This window comes from Capricornis sumatraensis, chromosome 11, assembly GCF_032405125.1.
Source record: "Capricornis sumatraensis isolate serow.1 chromosome 11, serow.2, whole genome shotgun sequence".
NCBI classification, from domain to species: Eukaryota; Metazoa; Chordata; class Mammalia; order Artiodactyla; family Bovidae; genus Capricornis; species Capricornis sumatraensis.
This window is the reverse complement of record NC_091079.1, coordinates 79,440,784-79,465,043: the sequence shown is the minus strand read 5'-3', so window position 1 is coordinate 79,465,043 and position 24,260 is coordinate 79,440,784. Positions and strand designations below refer to the sequence as shown.

The 24,260-nt window shown below is 31.5% G+C and overlaps 1 protein-coding gene across 37 annotated transcripts in view; it reads left to right on the top strand.

Annotated features, from left to right (window-relative positions):
* Nucleotides 1-24,260, top strand: part of RIMS2 (regulating synaptic membrane exocytosis 2) — a 592,618-nt gene that overhangs the window by 391,928 nt on the left and 176,430 nt on the right. For 6 of the 37 annotated variants that reach the window (XM_068983626.1, XM_068983623.1, XM_068983628.1 and 3 more), the window contains one exon: nucleotides 709-741. The exons of 19 other annotated variants lie outside the window; for them this stretch is intronic. In XM_068983626.1, the coding sequence (XP_068839727.1) occupies nucleotides 709-741 (33 nt within the window). Of the gene's footprint in view, nucleotides 1-708; nucleotides 742-23,923; nucleotides 23,966-24,260 lie in introns of all 37 variants that reach the window. 12 more of the 37 variants (XM_068983615.1, XM_068983614.1, XM_068983607.1 and 9 more) reach the window with 4 other exon arrangements.

Sequence of the window (24,260 nt, the reverse complement as noted above, 5' to 3'; positions counted from 1 at the left end):
ATACCTTAGCTGCATTTTTAGTAGTTATATTTGCAAATACATTTATAATATTCTATATTTTGCATTTAAAATCTATAATATTTAAAGGAAATCTATCATCATTGCTCTTGCACATTTTTCAAATTTTAATAAATGCATTTTAAGAAGTAAATTTAATGATCATAAATAAGCAGTTGGATGATATTTCTTTGCTACAACTAAGTTTATGTAATTGTTGATAGTTACATAAAGTTTATTAGTAACTAGCCAAATCAATTTTCACACACTGCAAAGGACTGGTTAGCTGATGCACAACAATGGTGATCCTTCTCAAAACTGGAGTGCCAGAAAAAGGTAATCATGAATATACAAAGAAAGATGCATGTTGTACTGATATTTTTAATACTTTCAAATTTTTGCATAAGAAAACCCTAGTTGCTTATACACAGATGAACATACTCCCCCAAAGGTCTATAAAGTCTTGGATAAAGGACCTCTAAAAGCATGGCTGATAGAATATAATGATTTTTAATGTCATTTGTATAAATGGTCCCTTTATTTGGTAATGGGATGTGCATTGCCAAAACCAGCAAACCAACAAACATATTTAAGTCACCTTTTAACTTTTCTTTAAGATGATACATTCTGTGCCTTTGGAAATTTCTGTTGTTTTTAACCCCTGTGCTTTGGTTCCCTTTTTTTGTTTTGTTTTTATTTTGTTTTTCCTAGACAATGGAGTCAAGGAGATAGAACCTTATGAAGGTCTGTACATAAAGGAGGGTTTGTTTTGTGCTGATAGCCTTTTTGGGGGGCTATGTGAGCAAAAATAAACCCAACTGCAATTGATGTTCCTTCACTGTATAGACTTTCATTACAGTAAAATTATTTTGTTTTATGGTTCTGATTAAGTGTTCACTTTTTGTTTTACTTTGAAAATATACAAAGGAGTTAAATTTCTTTGATTCAGTCAAGTAAGAATACAAAGAATTAACTTCTTTTCAATCACAAGGTAAATTTTGCTTTTTTTAAAATTTGCTTTGACATAAAATTTTATATTTTGTGGAAAACTTTAAACAAAGATGTCAATTGCAGTCTGTGTTTATGTCATTGAGGATATACACCTAGTCTAGTTATAATTATCATATATTTTATTTTGTGTTTATGATGATTTTTTAGTTATTCAATTTGGTTTTCTAGAAAAGGAAGTTTTTTTTAATTAGATAGTGATTGTGCTTCATATTTCCTGCATCATTTTTTATGTTATAACAAGACTGTTTATAGTATAAGAGAGTTAAATATGTACAGTTTTGTTATCAATGCTACATTATGACTCAAGAGGAAAAATATTGAGTCTTGTTATATGGAATGTCATACATTTACCAAGACAATAAAAATTCCTCTGCTGATTATAGAATTCTGCTGATGATGTTGTAACTTTGAAGAACTGTCAGCTATTTTAATTACTGATGAATCTCTAGCACATAGAATAATGCCTGGCACATTATAGGCGCTCAATAAATATTTGTTGAATGAATGCATGTAATATTTATTTACAAATTGAAAAGCTACTTCAAATAGTATAGAAAGTACCATTAAAATAAACCTGTCATTCTATATATGTTTATAGTAAAAGTCATATTTCTATAACCTATTGGTAACACATTTTTAAGTGTATTGCATTTGGGCAGCAATACTTTTATTGCCTTACATAACTCAAAACAGGCTGTATTCTTGTTAGTTGGAGCTGAATGATTTATCACTTCCTATTTTGTGGTCCTTTTTATTTGCTATGTACTATGAACTATAATTTTAAACAACTCAGCACTATTGTGATGGTTATACAGCCTGATGAAAAGATTTTAGCAACATTACTGTAGTTCTCTTTTATTTACATAAAAATAAGAGTATGTAGTTTTAAAAGTACTTTCCATAAGGGAAGTTCTATAATACATATGGAATTTTTGTCTCCTCTCCCCACAAATTTTAAAGCTAGGGTTTTGGCATCATCTGTTGTCGTAAACACAGTTTATGCCATAATTTTTTCTAAATTCAATTTTGATATCTTCAGTAGCAATATTTATTGAGATATGAGTGCTCCATCCATTGTAATAATAAATATACCAGAAAACTAACATTACAGCTAATACTTGACATTTTTAATGAGCTTGTCAACAAACATTCTATTTACTGTCTGACTTTTGTTCTATAGAATGTATTAAAACTACAGTTTTCCTTTAGTGTCTGTAATTGTGACTTTTCCATTTTTATAAATGAAAGAGAGCAAAAAAACTCTTTTACTCTTTCCAGTTTAAATTAAAATGATTTGGAGGGGGGTTGGTTTTTTGTTTTGCTTAAGAGTGTGGATGATTGTAGCAGTGTTTTCATAAATATTAATATGAAGATTCCAGCAAGTACATGGTTGCATCATTTAGTTTAGCTTTAATGGCTATATATATTCTACTTTTCTAACTGAAGTTAAAGGTATAATGCAAAATTGACTATTGATTAATGGTCTAAATTAAATTATGTTTGGCTTATCTCTTTAAAAGTTGTCAGATGTTACAATTCAGTGACTGTTTTAGAATCAAAGTAATGGCATGTTTATCTTCTGATTCTGTTCAATAGCTGAAAAATGAGAATGTCCTAGTTGAATTCCTTTTGACTTAGAATATATTTGTCTATTAATTAAATTAATTAAAAGCCTTATATGTGTTGGTCTTGACAGCGGTACAATATTAGTCAAAATCTGAGAGTCAGAGAAAATGGAAACAATATAAAGAAAGTACAGTGTACTAAATCCTGTAAGACATTATTATTTTTAATTTCCCCCAACTTTGATGTACTGTAATTTATAAAAATAGGAAGGAGTTTATAACATTTTTTTTTGTTTCTCTAGAAGAAAAGTTATATTGTTTTTCTAAGAATGTATCGTTTACAGATGAAGTATTTTGCCTTTCTTACAGTTGTTATGTATTATAGATGTTTATGGGCCACAATTTCTTTTATAAATCGAAGTTATCATAAAAGGAGACAGTATGATAACTTATTCACAATATACTTACTTGTTTCCCTAACATGTCAGAAACTTGTTAAAAAATAATCTATTCAGTTCCTTATAATCACTCATTGTATCATGAATAATTTGAAAGTGTTTATTTTATTTTATTGAGGAGTAACAAATGTACATGTCTGGTCTTATCCTTTTCTTTACTTGTGCGTATACAGAAGTTAATGAAGAAACTAGACATGTGGAAGAGCAGGGGGGAGAAAAGCAGGGTGAAGAGGTCAAAGCAGGTCTGTCTGTGTGTTTAAAATAAATAATCGATCGTTTTAGAAGTATGACTTTTCTATTTCATGTAAGACTTTAGGCTCCAGATTTATAATCTGAAATAGAGAACAGATTGTTCAATCCTAATTTTAAAATAATTGCTTAATTTTATTGATGGAGAGATGTTACATGAGCTAAATAAGTTATCAGAATATTTAATTTACCTGTTTGAACATTCTCCTTGTTGTTTAAATCAAAGTGAAATTATAGACAATGCATCTGACCAAGGTTTATACTTATCCTTTACCCCAGATTTTCATTCAGTTCATGCAGTACCTACCGAAACACTGTATTCTGCCACGTGTTTCATTGAGTGCAGGTACTTTGAAGTCGTAGATCCTCCTCTCAACAAGTTTGATTTTTTAGAGGTAAATTACAAGTAAATATAGGGAAGAATATAAATTCCAAAATTTTAGTTCTTGAAACTTTTAGACACCATCATAATTTATCCATAAAATTTTCTCTACAATAAGATCAGGGACTCCCCTTGTGATCCAGTCATTAAGAATCTGCCTTGCAATGTAGGGGATGTGGGTTTGATGCCTGCTTGGGGAACTAAGATCCCACATGCCATGGGGCAACTAAGCCAAATGAAAAAAAAAAAACAAAAAAACAATTCACTGTAGGTTCCTCTTCATCCCAGCTCAGTATTGCTCTAATATTTACTGACAATCCTAATTTCTCTTCAAAGAGCCCTCCTTCTAAATGGAACGAAGATACTTCATTTTGGTACTTTGATGGACAGGGAGGCCTGGCATGCTGCGATTCATGGGGTCTCAAAGAGTTGGACACAACTGAGCTGAACTAAACTGAACTGAAGCCCCAATTATGTTTAATATCGTAATTTTGGTTTATCAAAGTGTTTATGAAAGGATTTAACTCATCAGTATTTTGTGTTCATGAATAGTAGTGTGGACTTTATGTGCCTTTTGTTCTCTGCTTTATCTTGTGTGAAAGCAGTGCCACTCTGCATATTGTGCATAAGATATGTTTTCACGGATGCATTCTTGCAGTAGTGATTGTAATCTAAGACAGAAAACCTCTTAAGCTGCAACTGCTAATTTTTAGTAATGATTTTTAATGTTATAAAGGTGAGAAAAATTGTCAGTGTAGACCTGGTCATGAAAACAAAGGCAAGTTTAGATTCATAGATATAGAAAAGTGTAAGTATGTCTGTTCTGAACATATCAGATACTTAACGACTAGAATGTAACACATCTTCCATTTTCCTGAAGTGCTTTGGGAATAACTTTTTTTAGAGAATACTGTAAGAATGAGCTTCATTTTAATTTAGCTGTATAGTTAAAGTTTCCCTGCTTGCCCATTCCTATATTTCTGAAGCTAGTCCATACAAATACTGAAAGTCTTTCAATACTGTTCAAGAATTGGCGTTTGCGGTAAAGTCATTGTTTGGGATATCATTAGTTTGGAGACATCAGCAGTAGTTCATTTTACTTTTATTTACTTTCAACTTAATTATAAAGAAACCCATTCATTGAGCCAGTTTGTCGCCTATGCTTGATTCTCAAAATCAACTTAATTAGTAAATTATATTCGTTCTTAAAGTAGAATAAACCATAACTGTAATCTTCCTAACTTATTATAAAATGACTTATTATTCTTCATTTTATTTTTATTATTCTTGTTATAGGCTAGGAAGGGTGTACTTTACTCTTTCGTTCAGTACTGAGAGCTGTCGTATTTAGTGCATGGGTTTGTTTCTCTAGTGTGTGATATCATCTTTTGTGGTGTGCTTGATTTTATTTGGGTTGTTACTGACCTTAATTATTCACTGTTGTCTGTTTTCAATGTTATAAAGACAATGAGGGAGAAACACCAAATCTACCTAATAATGGAAAAAAAGGCAAGTCTAATATGAAGTTAATAGTACATTAATATATGTTAAATATCCTGTATTGACATTTGTGATGTGCATGAATGTGCTTTCTTTACTTAAATAAGTATAAATACAACTGTAGTCCCAGTTTAAGTTATCCAACATTTTCTGCTCTTTTAAAAATATATTTCTGAATATAAAATTTGTTTTTGAAGTACCTACCTTATTATTGGATCCTAGTACAATCTTATTCTATTGAATTTATGGCATTAAAAAGTTTTACTTTATTGGTTGTAGTAAGGAATGAGATTCTGAGGGAAATAGTGATGGTTGTATTATTATGCATTTAGAAAAACACAGCATACATAGTTTTCAATCCAGAATATTTTTTAAATTGAACTATTTAAAACTATTTTAAAGTAAAAATGAACTTCATTATAAGTTCAACAATATTAAACAAATTTATAATATTTGTATATTTTTCACAGTTTTAAAACTAATATTTGTAGCTTTTCAATCTTACGTGTAAAGGTTCTAGTGACAATGGTTATTGGGACCTCAGTCACTCACATTCATGATTATTTTTATCATTTATATAAAAGTCCTCTTGACTGCAAAACATCACTATTGTGATGTAGACCAATCCTACTCATGATATAGTTGGACCTAGAAATAGTTATTGATAAAAATTTGAAAAATGAAAACTCTGTATATTTTACTTAAGACTAACTCTCATTTTTATTTAGTTTAATCTTTTCATGTTCTACCTATAATTAAGGTCTAGGTGTCTAACATTTATTATTGGCATTTCTTTTGGGAGAGACAAATTTAGTGTTTATTTTGAATTTCATATTAAAGTTCATGAGTAAGGTTAAGGTAGGAGGTTGTTTTTTTAATTGGCTAAAGCATGTTTGTGGATCAGTGAAATTTATAGAAATTAAAGTGTTGTTACTTTGTTCTTTTACTTATATAGAAAGAGAAAACAGTGAATTTTAACTAATGAAGTACTTTCACCAGACTTTTTTGTTTGTTTCCTGACCTCTAATTGACCATGAATATTGTTTGTTTTTATATATTAATTTTTATTTTATGTTGGAGTATAGTTGATTCCAGGTATAGTAAATTCCAGCTGTAACTGTGTGTTAGAAATTCTCAAGCATTGAGTTCTTCATTGATGGACTTTTACCATCCTCTCTTCTGATTTAGTATGGAAAGGGAAGAAATAATGAAGCTAACTTTACTCTATCTCTTGGTGTGAAGGGCCCACATATCATTTTGGAATACACATAGTATATGTTGCCCTTCAATTATCGAGAGATATGATCAGCCAGAGCTTCTCCATTAAACCTAGATTAAAATCAAATTCTTTGGTTCATGAAATTGGTTTCAATTTTCTCAAATAATTATTTACCTAAAGGCAATCCTTTTTAATATATTGCTCTTCATACCTCCAGTGAGTTAAAATGAGACAGCTTATTCAATAGCATCATACTACAAAATTCAAAGAACAAAATAATAGGCGAGTTTCTAGTTTTTTTCATTATTCATTCTTCCTACAAAGAGTTTTATGCATTCTTTCTACAAATAAGAAAACGATTATATTCCAGTCTCCTTTTGGGAGTGCTGGAGATATACTAGTGTACACATAAAACAAGGTACCTGCCCCATTGTCCTTACATTTATTAGGGGAAGCAAGTGATAAATAAAATAATGTATCATATAATTTCAGATACTGACATTTACAAAGAAAAAATAAATCAAGATAATGGAATAGGTAGTGTTCAAGAGAGTAGGGTAAATGATTCCTGATAATTTTTTTCTGAGAAGGATGTACTATTTGAGCAGAGACTTGAATTACCATGTGAAGGTCTAGGTAAGAAAAGTGTGTCTGGCAGAGGCAACAGCAAGCGTGAAGGCTCTGTAATGGGAGCAAGTTTGACTTGTTCGAGGAACAGTAAAGAGGTCAGTTGAGTACTACAGAGTGAGAAAGGTGGAGAGTGATAGTAGGTGTGGTCCGAAAGGCTGGGGAGGTGACCCATATATGACCTATTGATCAGTGTTAGGACTTTGCTTTTCACTGAATGAAAAACAAGGATTTTTATTAAAGTGACACCAAAACTGTTTCTTTTTTTAAAAACATCAGTTTGATTGTTAGGTTGAAAATAACCTGAAAGAATCAAGATTAGCAAAAAGGAGAGCTACTAGGAGGCATTCCTAATAACCCAGGAAAGAGGTAATGATAGCTAACTTAGGCCAGAGTAATAGGAGTCGTTGCATTCTGGATAGATGTGCAAAGACAGAACCAACAGAGTTACCTGACAGGGTGAGAGAGACGCAGTGATACCATCCAAGTGTTGGCCCAGAGTAATTGGAAGGATATGGAGTTTCTATTGACTGGTGGAGGGGAAAACTTGAGTCAAGTCGATTTGGTGGGAATATCAGGTGCTCAATTTTAAATATAAGATGGAGATGTTGTTAGACGTGTCAGGTATGATGTCAGATAGGCAGTTTGAAATATGTTCTGGATTTTAGTTTAGAGATTTGGACTCTAGTTATAGATTTAGGGAGTTATCCTTATAAAGAGGGACTTAAAACCACGAGGCCCATTGAGATCACGAGAGATCACAAGTGTAGATAGCTAAAAGAAGTCTGAGGACTCTGAACTGAACTGTTCTTATTTAGAAGTTGAAAGGATGAAGAAACAAGAAACTGAGCAAGAGTAGGAGGACAGGTAGTGGGGAAGCCATGGATTCTAGTGTCCTAAGTGGAAATCAAGTACTTGAAGCAAAGAGAATTATCAAGCAGGTAAAACCACTAGATTTAGCAAATAGGAGACTGTGGTGTTAACCTTTTTTTAGAGAAGCTTTGGTGGAGTTGTAAGGAGTAAACGGCCAATTGTTGTTGTGTAGTTGCTAGGTCATGTCCAACCCTTTTGTGATCCCATGGTCTGTAGCCCACCCCACCTCTATCCATGGGATTCTCCAGGCAGGAATAGTGGAGTAGGTTGCTGTTCCCTCCTCCAGGGTATCTTCCCAACCCAGGGATCAAACCTGCCTCTCTTATGTCTCCTGCATTGGCAGGGGGCTTCTTTACCGTTAGTACCACCTGGGAAGCTCCCCGCATTGGCAGGTGGAATCTTTACCTCTGAGCCAAAAGGCCGATTAGAGTGGATTAAAAGAAAGAAATGGAGGTTGTTTGCCTGGGAAATCCCATGGACAGAGGAGACTGGTGGGTTACAGTCTATGGGGTTGCAAGAGTCAGACCCAATTTTGCAACTAAACCACCACCACATAGACACCTTTGGCTATAAAGGGAAGAAAGGAACTAAAAATCTGGACTAACGAGAAAGGTCAGGGGCCAAGCAAGAATACATGAAAGATACATGGGAAACTTTGTGCTCATTCTTTGACTTGTAAATCTAGCTCAGCTAATTTCTTCTCTAGAGTCATCTGCCTATAGTTTGCCAAGATATGTATCAGTGTTGTGTAGCTTTGTTCCTAGATCTAGAATCAAGACTTAGATTTGGAAGGAGCCTTATAAATCTTCTGATAAAACAGCTTTGCTTCACTGATAAAAGAGCAGAATCTAGAGGATTAGCTTTCTTCAGTCCACGCAGGAGCAGATTTCTAGTCTTGACTCCCTGTGTTATACATATACATACCATGCCTTTTCAGATGAATGGCATTTTCCTTGCATGTGTTTCAACCATGTCTGTGTGTTTTAGAGATTAGTTAACAGTTAAGTTCAACTCAGCCAATAGCTGCTATTTCCAATTTGTTGTACTAGGTAGTCATTGAGAATGCAATGATCAATAAGATACATTTCCTGCTTTGGGGAGCTCCCAATTAAAAAAATAATAATTTAATGATAAAAACAAATAAAACATAGTTGGTAAATTTATAAAATATTACTTACACAGAGTCTCTTAAGATTGTGATACATATAGAGGAAGTAAGTTTTTAAGTGTTCTGGGCATGTTTTCATGCCAAAATATTTTCCCACTGCTTGTGATAGTACTTCATATTCTGGCATTCTCTAATGGCTTAATTATTTTAATAATATAAAACAGAATATCTAGAACATTGAAATGTAAATTTTCCTGAGGGGACTGATCTGAGTTATTACTACATAGAAATTTCAAAGGAAACAAGTTAGAGCTTGTGAATGGAGAAAGTCAAGTAAGGGGACAGAGCTGCTGAAAATGTGGATGAGCATTCAGTACCTTGGGAGGGTGATCATGATAAACTCTGCCCAGAAGTAGCCCCTTGTGAATGGGCTTCCCTCACAGCTCACTTGATAAAGAATCCACCTGCAATGCAGGAGACCCCGGTTCGATTGCTGGGTTGGGAAGATCCGCTGGAGAAGAGATAGGCTAACCACTCCAGTATTCTTGGGTTTCCCTTGTGGCTCACCTGGTAAAGAATCTGCCCGCAGTGCAGGAGACCTGGGTTTAATCCCTGGGACGGGAAGACCCCCAGGAGAAGGGAAAGGCTACCCACTCCAGTATTCTGGCCTGGAGAATTCCATGAACTATACACAGTCCATGGGGTTGAAAAGAGTCAGACATGTCTGAGCGACTTTCACTTTCACTTTCTACTCTAAATAACATTTCTTGCTATGTAAATATGCTATAAATTAACTTCTCAAATAATTTAGTTTATTTAAATTGCTTACAGTAATACTTGTCACATAGTACTATTATTTCTTGCTATAATCTTGTGTTTTCAGCAAGAATCTGAAAATTTGGATTTAAGGTGAACTAAACCTGATTATGATCATCACTCTGAACCAATTATTTCATATATATTATTTGGTAGTTTTGAGGAAGATAGTAACCCTGATGCTGTTCTTGGTCACATTTGCATAAGCAACAGTACAAGGAGGAAAGAAACTACCTGAATTGCAGTGTGAACTGATGCTTATTGTGCAGCATTTGTACATGTTTCAATCCACATGTGAAGCTCAACATGCAAATATCTAGAATACTTTTCTCTAAGTTAAAATTGCTTAAACCATTTGGACTTTACCAGTTTCATAATGTTTAGAGATCTCCACTGGAAGTCAATACATCAGGTTTTAAACTCGTTTCTACGCTGAAGCGTATGACCTCTAACAAGCCTTTTGTTGTAATTTCTCTGAACCTCAGTTTCCTCTTCTGTAAAATAAACTAACCTGTGAGGATCTTTAGCAGAAACTAAGCGTTTTGGAGATGTGGCTAAAAAATTGTTAGTCTCAAATAGTTTTTACTTAATTTATTGTCTATGATGTTGTTAGTGTTTGTTAATTGTGTCTGTTTTGGGAAACTTAATGGCCATATCCTACTATTGTCTATTAGTGAGCCATTCAGTGTGATATTATAAACTAAACTCTACCATACTGCCTTCACAAGTCAAGTTCCTAAAGATACACAATGAGACGTAAGGAAAAATTTTTTGTTCCTTTGAGTCTCAATGTATAGTTGCCTACATTATTTCATATATAGAGAACCATATAAATAAGAAAGGAAGACAGGAAGGAAGGATGGGAAGAAGAGGGGAAAAATACAGGTTTCAAAGGAATCAAAAATAATAAAATAACTTTTACAGTCTTCATAATGGATGCTTGCTTCTATAAGTATTCAAGGAAGGAATCGGATAGCATTTAGGGTGATGGTGTGGACAGGCTTCGTTTTGCTGGCTCTCTGTATTCTCACAAATGCTTATAGAGTAAAGAGAGTACCAATACCCAGGTCTTAATTTCCAAATTTGCATAGTATCTAGATAGGAATAGATTTTATAGTGGCATTGGCAGATATTTCCTAAAGACAGCATTCCCTGCTAACTTAAATGAATAACACTTTGACAAAAAATAAAATGGGAGAGACTGAGGGATACTTTAAAATAGCAAAGAATTTATCATATATTTCACTCAGTTACATCTGTTTTATAGAATAATAGCTTGGTGACAGTGAACAAGATGGATTTGAAAGACTGAGGACTTGTAACTGTTTAGGGTATTTCAGTAGGCAACTGTATGGTGACCTCTATTAATTAACTTGTAAACAAATATGTTCTAATTTCTTTTCCTAATCTTTCCTTCCTTCACAGTAGCCATTCTTCCTTATTTTTCTTGGCCTCCCCTTTTGCTCATTTTATTTCCTTTAGACTACCAAAGCCTCAGTTAATTAATCTAATATGGGAGAGAACCCCTCCTACCTCACACCTTTCTGCAAACTTCAGCCATTTTTTAAAACATACCATTTTTGGCTTCCTAAATACAAACAGCCATCTTCTGTTTGTTTTTGAAAATAGCGTAATCTTAGGAAGGTGATACAGTGCTGCAGAAAGATCACAGGTTTTGGAACCTTGGATCAGGGCCTGCCTTTAAAGTGGGCCAACTTTGTGACTCTAGGTCCTTAAGTCACATTAGTTCATCTGAGAAAAGCAAATCTTAGCCTATCCCAATATGCTATTTTGAGAATAATCTTTTATCCCCAGTATGCTGTTTTGAGAATCAAATGAGGTAAATCCTGTGAAATTGTTTGTGAACCTGGGCAACTATTTAGTTCTCATCCTTATTAATCAGTTCCTTGTTTTCTTACCTGTAGAAAAGGTCCTTTCGGTGGTTTATAGGATCAGATATGATGTTGTATGTGAAGTACATTGAAACACATAGTATCATATAAATACAATCTCTTAACATAGGAATTTGTGCTCTTTAAATTGTTGTCTTGATATAGGATTGTACTAGCTGGAATATAGGTATTCTATAGACATGTAGGTTTTTAAAATATCATTTAAAAATATCTCATAGTTTAATTTTCATGAGTAAGTTGTTCCTTCAAATTATCTAATAGTTATTAGGTCAGTCTTTAGGCTTCCCCATCTACAAATTAAATTCATAACTGAATGTTTACTTGATGCAATTATCCCCCTTAAAAAAAATGTTTTCTCCGCTTGATTGTATTTCTAGTTTGCAGCTGAGCAATGGGACATTCTTTCGAGCTCATACTTATCAACTAAGTTGCTTTATGCATCTCTGATTTTTCACCTCTACTCTTTGGTAGTAGATGTACAATATCATGGGTTACTACTTTGTACTTAAATCTTAAGATCTTTATTATTTAACATTAAGAAGACTATTTTTTAAATTACCACAATAATCCTTCAATAGAAAAGACTATCTTTAAGGGGCTGCATGCTTAGCACTTTTTTGCTGTTTTTCTTTAATGTAACTAAAACACTTTTCAAACAATTTGAACATTTTCCTGAAATTTTCCATAGTTTATTCTTAATGACATTAAGTATTTCATTTTAATTATATGACCAATAAATTCAAAGAGGGCTAGGTATGGTTAATATTTCACATTGTTTCTGGGGTGATGAATTAATTATTTGGTAGTCAGTTCTGTGCTTTTTATGACTAGTTCTGTTTTAAACAGACATTTGAGTTTCGACATAGGGTTTGATAATAGTCACATTTAGAACTTCTAGAAAATCTTAAGATTCAGTGTCTTAATTTTATCGTCTCTGGTGTAAGTACTCTCACACAAAATCTTGACTAATCAGTAGTAAGAAGCCAGAGCAACTCTGTAAATTTAGAGCTGGCATTAACCTTAGAACTTCCTCGCTGCTAAAGTAACAGAGTAGAGGCAGAGGGGCTATAAAACTTGTCCTAGGTTATACAGCTAGTTAATGGCAGAAATGTCCCTAAAAGCCACCTTAGTCCAGTTACAGATCTGTTACCTCCTTTATCAATCGTCAACAGCCTTGATCTAAGTGTTCTTCCATTGTTGTGTTGTCTGGTATTTATAAATGGATGGTTATGAGATTTTATTTTTCGTTATCGCCATGTAATAGATTTTCGTCAACTCAAAAAAGTAATTAAAAACTAACTCTGTGTTAGGATATTTTCCTTCACACTTCAGAATACGCTTTCTGCCAATATATAGAAAGGTTGAGCCGTTTTTGAAACAAGCTATTTCTACTTCTACACACTGTCTTACTTCAAAGGTAGCATATCATTCTTTTTTGGAACATCACAAACTCTACCAAATGGTGAAATTTGAAACACCTTTTTAAATGACAAATATATAGGATTTTAGAAAATTTGATTTTAGAACCAACTCTTTATTGCTTGTGAAATCTTATATATTGATAGATAACCAAAAGTGCTAGTCATTCAAAATCAAGAAATATTGTATTATAAATGAGTTTATTATTTTCCCCAAAATAGGGAAATTTGCCTGTTGTTTTTGTGTTGCCACAGATTAATTTTGACTAAGGAGAGATCATTTCTTTGTTCTTTTAACTAAAGAGGATTTAACTAGAGTCTTGAAATTTATCAGAAAATTTATTGTTTAAAGCTTTTAAGATTTCTCTTTCCACTAACAGTTGATTCTAACATTGTGTCTTTATCCAGATTTTTTACCATCTGGGAATGCTATTTTGCATCTTTATCAGATTATTTATCAATTAGAAAATCAGGGGGGTCAACTACATGCCAAAGTACAAATTCAATACCCTCAAAGCAAGAAGTTTATTTCCTGCTGATTTATGTTGGACCAGAATAAAATGCCTTTATTAAATAGCATTTCCATATTTCAGGTCTAGGAACTGAAAAACCCTTATGCTTAATGCAGTCAATTCTAGCAATATATGTAAATAAAGATAGTAGTGTATCCAAAATCATCCATATTTGATGTTGCAATATAGCATATTTTTTTTCATTTTTGACAGTGCTTTTATCTTCCTGGTTATATTTTGCTTAGCTTAATATTATAAAATAGGTTAGTATTTCATTCCAGTATTCCATTATTTATGGCCAAAGGTGAATAAGTACCAGAGGATCTTTTACAGCATGGTGAAACTTCCTGGGGATTAAAATGTCCTTAGATGGTTAACTGTCTACTTGACTTATGGCTTTAGAAACATGGGAATAAAAAGAAAAGCAAGTGTATACTTAAGTGTTTGTGAATGCTACTGTGAGATTAAGATCAAAGAGTGACAGTGAATCTTTTGAAACATGATCTACAAGGCCCAACATGATCTGTACTCCCTCCACTTCCTTTTTCATTACCTCTTTAACCTCACCTTCTGTGATTTTCCATTTTCTCCTCACTGTACTCCAGCCAGGAGACCTCTGTGCTTTCCTAGAACACATCAGACATTCTTCAACCTCAGGACATTTGCATGTGCTGTCTTCTACCTGTGATGCCCTCCCTTAATAATCATAGGCATAACTCCCTTACTTCCTTAAGTTCCTCACTCAAAACCTTCCTTCTTAATCAGAACTTCCATGACTAACTATTCAAATTTGCATCACACCTTGCACAGTCCCTTTATTTCTTACCTACTTCGTGTTTGTCTTCTTAGCACTTACCAGTATCTAAATCACAACATATTTTTCTCATTTATCTTGTTTATAATTTATTTCTCCCACTAGAATGTAAGTTTTAGAGGCCATGGATTTTTGTCTTTTGTTGTTGTTGTTATATCACCAATGGCTAAACATGCCTGGATTATAGTAGGTGCTGAATAAATATTTTTTGAAGAATGAATGTTATATTATACTACAAATAATTCCAAATGATTTTAGATAAGCCAGGTAATGCATTTTCAATATCAAACTAATATTCATTTTTTATTAAGATACTAATTTTTATTAAGATAATATTCCATAGCACATGTATTTTTCTGTTGTTCAATGAAAGTACTAAATACGGTTGTAAATAAATCACCATTTTATCTTATTATATATTAAATATATATTTAAATATATAAAAATATATTTATAAATAAATAAATATATAAATATATTAAATAAATAAATATAACAGATTTTCTCTTGATTTGTATGAAAATCTCTGTATTTTAGTTCCATATAAACATTTCATCTACCACACTAATGTTTAGCAAAATGTTTATTTATAACAAATTAATATTACTCACTATTGAATAAAAAAACTATTTGATATATCACTGAAATCATTTTCTTCATACATTCAGTAATCTTTTATTGAAAATAAAGTTTAGAATTTCCTGAAAGTAAAATTAAATGCTTTGGATTTTGAAATCTACAAAACAATTTAAAATGTCATATGTCTATATTTAAAACATTAACTGTATATTACTGAGAGTTTATGGAAGAATTTACAGGAAAAATAGTTTTTTAAAATTAGATCCATGAAGTATTTTTAGGTTTTTAGTACGCAAATTATCTAATGTGCCTCGCAAACTCTGATTATATTTTTTGATTTATATTAGAAGTTACATGGGAAGACCAGCAGAAAAAGGTGAATGGTACAATAAGTGATGACAAACCATTGCCGACAAAGAAACACCAATCTGAGCCAGGTTTGTCAGGATTTGGAAAACAGCTGAAAGCATGAGGCTATAAGCATTGCATTTCATGCTTTTTAAACATGTGTGTGCTGTTGTACTTCATTTTTCTCACTTTGGTGTGAACTTTAGAGTGTGTAGAGCTTGTTTAGATTAGAATGGTGAAAACAATTCAAGATTTATTTAGAAAACTAGTTACACATGTTTTGGAAAAAGCAATTATTTTATTATTAAGATTATTTCTTTAGGGAAAAGGTGACCAACTTAAGCACAAATAACATATATTTGGTTGCTTAGACCCAAATTAAATGAAAAGTGCTTACATCCCTTTAAAAGTTCTCTAGAAAGCTCAACATATATATATTTAAGCGTGTCTTTGTAGGCCATTCCTTATATTTAATTGCAAATGCTATCGAGGTATTATATCAATTGGTAATGATTTACTTACAACTTCTGGAGCTGAAATTATTGCAACCAAAACAAGACAGAATGATAGCATTGTATGTGAATTCAATAGTCTCTTCAAGCCATTAATTCTACCAGTAAATTGAAATGAAGCGATTTTATTTTCTTCTTTCTTCTTTTTTTTTGGGGAGATATGATTAAGAAGGAGAGGACAAAAACTTAAACCAGAAGCAAAAGGAAGAGATGCAAAATGCAGAGACAAGTCAACTGAATAATCAATACTACTTTTAATCAGTAATTGGATGAGAGTACAATGAAAATTTCATTCAAATCTTAAGAATGCTAATGGTTTTTTATAATAACTATCATCTTTAAAAATTATGTTTATAGTAACAAGGTTAATGTATTTTTATGCAGAAATTCAGTTCGTGTTAAATCTCTGAAACCTATAGTTTAAAATATGTCAATATAGGGACTGCCCTGGCGGCCCAGTGTTTAGGACTCCACACTTTAACTTTCACTCACTCCGCAGGGGGTCTGGGTTCCATCCCTGTTAGGGAACTAAGATCCTACAAGCCACAGATGTGGCTTAAAATAAAATTTCAATATATAAATTAAACTAATTTATTAACAAGTATTCATTGCTATGCTGTTGTGTGCCTAACATTATGGTAAGTACTTAGTTCCTGGGGTAGACAAGAGAGATGCAGCAATTGCCCTCATAGAGCTTACATTCTGGCAATAATACATAAGTTAAAAATAATTACACTAAAGATTTCATTGTTATAATTGTGATAGTGCTATTAAAGAAAAGAGGATGTTTTGAGAAGTATTGTGTTACATAAGTCTGGCGAGCAAGGAAAAAAATGTGTGCTGTGTGCTCACTCGGTCATGTGCGACTCTTTGTGACTGCAGGGACTGTAGCCCACCAAGCTCCTCTGTCCATGGAATTTTTTAGGCAAGAATACGAAGTGAGTTGCCATTTCCTCCTCCAGGGGATCTTCCCAACCCAGGGATGGAATTCTTGTCTCCTGCATTTCTGCATTGGCAGGCAGGTACTTTACCACTGAGCCACCCGGAAAGCCCATAAGGAAAAAATGCCTTTGTGTAAAATGGTTAATCTGTGAATTCCCTGTTAGTGAAACAATTAAATTCTAAAAATTAAAAAAAAAAACTGAAATCATATTGGGAATTTAAATATATTCATAAAGTTGTAAGAAAAATATCTTTCACTCTTTTTCAAATCTTTAATTAAGCATCACTTGTGTCATCTAAGAATCACCAAAATGTTGATATATGGCAGAAACCAACACAGTATTGTAAATCATTATCCTTCAGTTTAAAATAAATATGTAAATAATCAGTTTATTTGGAAAATAAAAGTAGCTTAATATATTTCTGAAGACTTTGAAAAAGTATAAAATTGGTTTCATGTTATGATTTATGTTATGATTTTTTTAACAAAAATTATTAGTGTAAAAATATCTCCTTGTTGTGTTGTGTGATATGATTATCCTTGGTCATAAACTATTATTTATTTTTCTTGCTTGCCATCATGTCTGATGACATGAATACTCTTGTGGCCATATATTATCTATGTAAATAAATTACATTGAATATTAAAATCAGGAAAAGATTCAGTATTTGGCCAAATATATTTTTAAGCCTCACAAATGAAATTTCTTAATTTCATTTCATTTGTGAAATTTAAAATTTAAGTTTAAATTTTAAAGGAAATCTTAATTTCCTTTAGATATTTTAAATTTGTATATTCTCATATATTGCATATATTTTTATTACTTAAGCCTTCTGATTAAGTATAAGCTATGTATGCAATAGGGAAAATTAATGTAGTTAGAGTGCCTTAATATCATGGTTTAAAATGTTTATAGATTTTCCTACCTTGGCAATTGTGCATTTTCCTATATACTGGGAAATTCCTGGGAATTCAAACCCTAAATGTCATGAGTAAGTATGCAATATGCTAAGGCAGTAAATACTATGTTAAACTCTGTTGTTCATAAATATTTTTGTTTCTAAAAGAAAGGTAGAATATGTTGAGAATTTTTTAATGATTGAAACTTTGGAATGATAGAATGGGTGGAAAACAGTGGGCTGATTATCAGATGGGCCTGATTGCATTTCAACAGCCTGTTTATGAGTTGGACTTCACAGGAGACCTCTTTGGATTCATTCTTTATTTTATACTTAAATATATCTACCATATTAATTATCAGTAATTATGATCAGTGTTTAATATATAATTTTTATTCATTAAAATCTAAGAGATCATCTTCCATTAATAGTCAAAGTTTTTTAATCAAAGGATTATTGTAGCAAACTTGTAGCATTAGAAAAAATTTGGAAAGGCTTGAACCCAAACCTGAGATGCATTGTTGGCTATGTATTAATCACATTAATTGTTATCTTTTTCTTTTGCTCTCTTATGAAAATTTATACAAGAACAACACTAGGAATTTTTCATTTTAAGGATATATACTAACAATTAAAACACTGCTTGAAGTTTTTATTTTAAATATGACTATGGAACTGGAGTGCTAAATGGCATGATGTAGACTAGAAAATGGGTTAACAAAACTTAAATGAACTTTAAGTAATATGGATTAGTATCTGCTTCTTTTAAGAAAAATACATCTCTGAACTAGGTTGTTCTGAGAGAATTATCAGCAAATGGGTGGTTTATTTTCAGTATTTCTGACTTAACTAATAGCAATATAGATGAAAATCCCTGGGAAAGATAATGATGTTTATCGTATTAGTATCTTTAATGTGATCATAAAATTCAAGAATTTTATAAATGATTTTAAAACCCAGGTTTTATGTTTAATCTTCAGAGTAAATCATTAAATATCTTCTTCATGTAGAATGTGTCATAGATTTTGGGTAGGCCATAAAGTTAACAAACCATTCTTAATGCTAATCAAGGACATGCAAGCATGTAAACTCTGTTGCTTATTTTCTCGATAAACAATCCAATTCTAGACTAGAATACTATGCCTAAAATAATGTACTGTTTTTAAATGATGAAAACAAAGTTAATCTGTTGAAATTTATTATTTTCACTTTGTGAGTTATCTGTTCTTCTAGTAATTAGCATAGTATATGGCAAAAGAGCATAGTTTTGCATAAAATATTTTATCTCATATTTTACTTAAACTCAAAAGTAGGTGCAAAAGCTAACATCAGTTATACTAAATGAATGTTTTAGACTGATAAAATTTCTCTTTCTCCAGAATAAAAAACTCCTGGACTTAAATAGTTCAGAATCTACAATACTTTGAGATGTAATTATAAATGATTTCTGATACATGTGATGATTGATAACTATCTATAAAAAAAGATTGTCCACCTTGATTTGTCTTTTTCTAAGTGGAAGGTATGCTGTAGCTAGGAAAATCTACAATTGACTTAGCTACTTTTTGTATAATTACTGTGAAATTTGACAGTGCTACTTACCTTGCTGTATCTTATCTGGAAATAAGTGCTTATGATTTTCTGGAAAAGTGAGGGCAATGAAGCACTTTCCTGAGTGACTGTATGATTATACAATTTTTTGGAAATTGAGAATATTCAAAGTAACAAGTTATGCTTTACTACTTGCTGTAAGTATTTTTTTATTAGCCCCTTGTTTTAGCATTATATGATTTAATGTATTAACCTTTAATTTTTTCCAAAATAGAGTTTCCATATTGTATTTTTTATAGATCTGCAACTGAGGTGAAGGCAGGGATTTTTTTACTCAGTTCAACCTTTGGAGTTATGTAGAAAATTTATCATGAGGCAAACTAAATATTCAAAAGTGTGTTATATTAGTGAATTTCATACTTAAAAATTTTCCTTGATTATTTTGATATTTGTGCTTTTGTTTTCTTTCATTCTTGAATACTCTAACCTTTCTTAAAAGTAGAAACAATACATTTCAGACTAAATCAATATTTTAGTCTTTAATTAGATGCTAGTCTAATCCATCTTTATCTGGGAAAAAGAATCAAGATTGTATTCTTGGTTAGTATTAACAGGTTGGTAATTTCTAATTATTTCTGGATTGTTTTCAAATGAATATACTTTATTTTGGCAGGAGAACGTGATATAAAACAAACTAAGTAGATATTTTATAGAAAGCAAATCAACTGATGGGAATTTTAGAATTAAGTATTGCTGATACCTTCAGAAGTAAACACAGCATTGTTAACAAGGATATTCTCCTGGAATAATGTGAGACTTCATGATTTATGAGTTTACTTGCTCATTTAAAGTTGGTTCCATTTTCATTAAACATACAGATAAATTTATAAGGCCAAGCCTGTACTTAAGTGACTTTCTTTTTTATGATAAGTAGCATGCTGTAGTTTGGAAATCAATTATTTTAAACTCCTTCAATAAGTACTTTAAGCATGTTTTTCTTCTGCATTTAAAATTACATTACAAGTAAGACTCTCAGGATAGAATCAGAAAAAAACTGGCACAGCTAGGAATAAGAAATAAGACATTTAAAAGATAAATATTTTTGTTAACTTTAAAAATATGTTAATATTTCAAAAGATCATGCTTCACTTATTCCAATAGGTAGGTAGAAATTTTTGTAAATATTCAATAATCTGAAGGTTGTTGCAAAATTATGGAAAGTAATAACTAGTTTAGAAAATAAATTTGAATCACTTATATTGAGGAGTTTTTCAACAAGATTTTTGTCACAGTAGGGAAATTTTAATTTGAAATCTGTAAACTTCGATAAACATTTTGATTTTTTATTCTAGATCTTTCCTGATCTTTATATTGTTGAGATACCTACTAAGTAGATGCTATGCTTAGGCTTTATTTTGAAAAATATTTCTCCTTCCCTCAAAGGAAACATTCTAAGGCTCCTACGACCTTTAAAAAACCCTCATTGCGTGCATGCTTTGTCACTTCTGACTCTTTGCAGCCCCATGGACTATAGCCCCCCAGGCTCTGCTATTCATAGAATTTTCCAGCAAAAATACTGGGGTGGGTTGCCATTTCAGGAAAAGCCCTCATACTTGTTATTAACTTTTAATTACATGCAAGTTCTAATATACACTTAAAGTCTTAAGGCTGTAAGTGTATATTTTATCTATATCTATATAGATCTATCTATTTAATCACAACCAGCTATAGTGTGACAGTAATAGATCCCTAAGAGAGTGTATACTTTTACTGTCTTTAATCTCTCTAACTGGTTATTGGTTAAATGACATGTTAGAAAGATTTCTGATTAGAATTGCCATTAACAGCACTGAAGGTAGAATGTTTGTCACTAAGTAAGGATTAAAGGAAAAGTAGAGAGATAGGAAAAGTGAAGGGAGTGCTTTTAGCTTCTTCAAGGTTCACGAAAGCCTGTAATTTATTATAATAATATATGTGAAATAAGTTTTTATAGCTATTGCCATTGAAATATGACACAGCTGTTTAAAGGATATAGAGCATAAGCTTCTCTTTTCAAAAGTGGATATTCTAATACAAACAGTATATAATTAAAGCTATAACCACAAAGAAGACAGGAAAGCCAAACATTTAAAAAATATATTCGGTATAACTGAAAGCTATTCATTGAAATTTTATGATTTAAATTGATATTCGATCTTCTAATTAAAGTTAAGTGATTTTTATGTAAGATTAAGATCTATTTATTAAGTGATCATGTTGACATAAGTAATGGAAAAATGATTTAATAGGCACTTTCAGTTCATAGTGAGGTCATTGTTAAAATCTTTCATTTTCATCCTTTTCTACAGTATAAATTTTGTAGTATTTTCTCAAAACAATTAAATTGTTGGTGCTAAGTATTACCATATTCTTCACAAGAGTAAAAAGCATTGGTGAATTACTTGCATAGTTAGTTGTACCATGTACCTCTTTTTTAAAGCGTCTAGTTAATACTATATAATAAAATATCCAGTTCAGGTGTTACCATGAAAAAAGTTTATTTTTTCTTAATTGACTTTTTATTTCACATGTTTTTATTGGGTCATATAGCATCTAGTAGAAAGAAAATTGATCTGTAATCAGGAGACCTGTGTTCTATATCTGGTTTTGGCCTTGAGCTTATTTTATGACCTTGGGTTAAGTCACTCAACGTCTGTGTGCTTCAGTTATTCTCTATAATAAATTAATAAATGGGTTAGAAAGAATTTTGAATGTTTTAAATCCATATAACATGAGAAATATTGCTTTAATGCCATTATAAAATACTCAAAATACAGGAAAATGCTAGGTACCAAAAGAAGCTCTACTTATTTATGTTGCTTTTATGTTTTCTGCAAAAAAATAAAATATTTTCTTAGAGGTGGAATATACTTAGGTGGTTATTTTGTCCAATTCATACTAATTTCATTTTAACGTGTGTGGAAGCTGCTTTAGTAGTGTGGTAAATATGTATGTAGGGAAGTTTTTACTATAGGAAATGATGCAAAATATGGTATTAATATATCTCAGCATTAACCTATTGTACTAATATAGCTGATATTTTCCTATTTTATCTACTTTGAGAAATGGGTGGACTGGGATGCAAAAGAAAATATGGTATATAGCATGTTAATTTATGAGTGTATTTCAGAGGATAATACTTTCCTAGTGGTCGATCCTATTGCCAAAGTCTAGTTTGTATTATAATTGTGATGAGATTTACTGTCTACTTTTGATTGGGTCAAAAGTATACTTGCATAGTAATCAAAATGACATTTACGTTTCAAAATGTGTAATTTTTTTTCAGATCTCTAGAATTCATAGCAGAATTTCTCTTCTCTCTTAAAATGTAAAGCTTTGGTTACCTCAGTACTTCTTTCCTAGTGGAAAATTTTCATTTTCTCACTATTCAGAAAGAGATAAATTTGTTATAGGAATGCTTTCTCTAAAGAGTTATAATTTCAATATATCAATATTCCAAATATATTTTGATAAAACATGTTTTTCTATAAATCACTCAAAAACCATGATACAAGTATTGCAGAAATGAGTGTGGTATTTTGATTTAAGAATTTGTGTCACCTGATTTGAAGCTAAGAAAGTGATTAAGATAGGCCATTTTGATTTTGTGTTACAATGTTTATCTGTATCAGTCATACTAACTCTTTAATATCTTTGAAAAAAATTTTTCTTAGAATGCTCAGTTTACCATACATTTCCTGCTTCAACACTGTATAAAATGTCTTCTGAACTTTTCCACTATCAATGGATAAAGAAGTGTTTCCTAAACACGTGCCATATTTGCTATAGGAGGTGTTGGATTTGAATGGGCAAATTTCTGTGCGAACATCAATGATCCGTTCTGTGATGTCTGTAAGAATTTTCTGAATAAATAAGCCTTATAAGGGAATATGATCAAATAAAATTTATCTTAATTGAATATTAACTTGAATTATTAACATTTAAATAAAGTCTTTTATTTCAGCTAGTCTTTTATAATGAGTTTTATTATATTTGTTACTCTAGGATATTTTTATAATAATATGTTGTTGTACTGAAGTATTGTGAATTATTGGCCTAATGGTCATACTTTATTTTCATATATGTACTGACAAATTAAGGAAACTTGAAGGGCATAGAAATAAACTATTTTTATTGCTCTTTTTGAAGATTATTCAATTAAATCGTTTCCTTTCAATGATAACTAAAAATTCTAAAAGCATTTTCAGAGATCTGAAATGGACTTAGTAATGTCTTAAACAATATGGTCTTACAAGTACTGTTGATTTTACTAATGATATCTTTCTTCAGCATCACTGTTCAGGATTGGCTGTCCATAAATAATTGTGAACATTTGAATCCTCTTTATTTCTATACTAACTTTACTTTTCTGATTCTGCTAATCCATAGTAGCTTAACCAGTTCACCGTCAGTTCTTCTGTATTTTTTTTCTTTTAATATGGTATGTATTTGATTATATCTTCCCTGCAACTGTGCACAGGATTCTTTCTCAAAATGATTTGAGGCCCTTCCCTTCAGTGTCACTTTTTGCCTTTTGAGCACATCCACTCACACCCATCTCCTTTGTCTATGTCTGTCCATTACACGATGTGATCACAGAAGAAGTGGACGCCACAAGGAGAAGACATGCAGGTCTGTCTCTTCTACTGTTTTCTTTGTTATTTTTCATTTATCTAACTTGTCTTAGAAATTTTTTTTTTTACTATATTTTACTTATCTTCTAATTTTTCATTCTTTTCCTATATTAACAAAATGTTAAATCTGCAGGCATTTTTATTTTAGGTAGTTGTATATTCAACTTTTAGCAGCAACTGCTCCAATTAGATGAATAAAAATAAAATGATTAATTTTATGTCATAGAAGTATATATATACATTTTTTCCATAACTGGGTAACTAACTCCAGATTCAAATATATGTATGCTTAT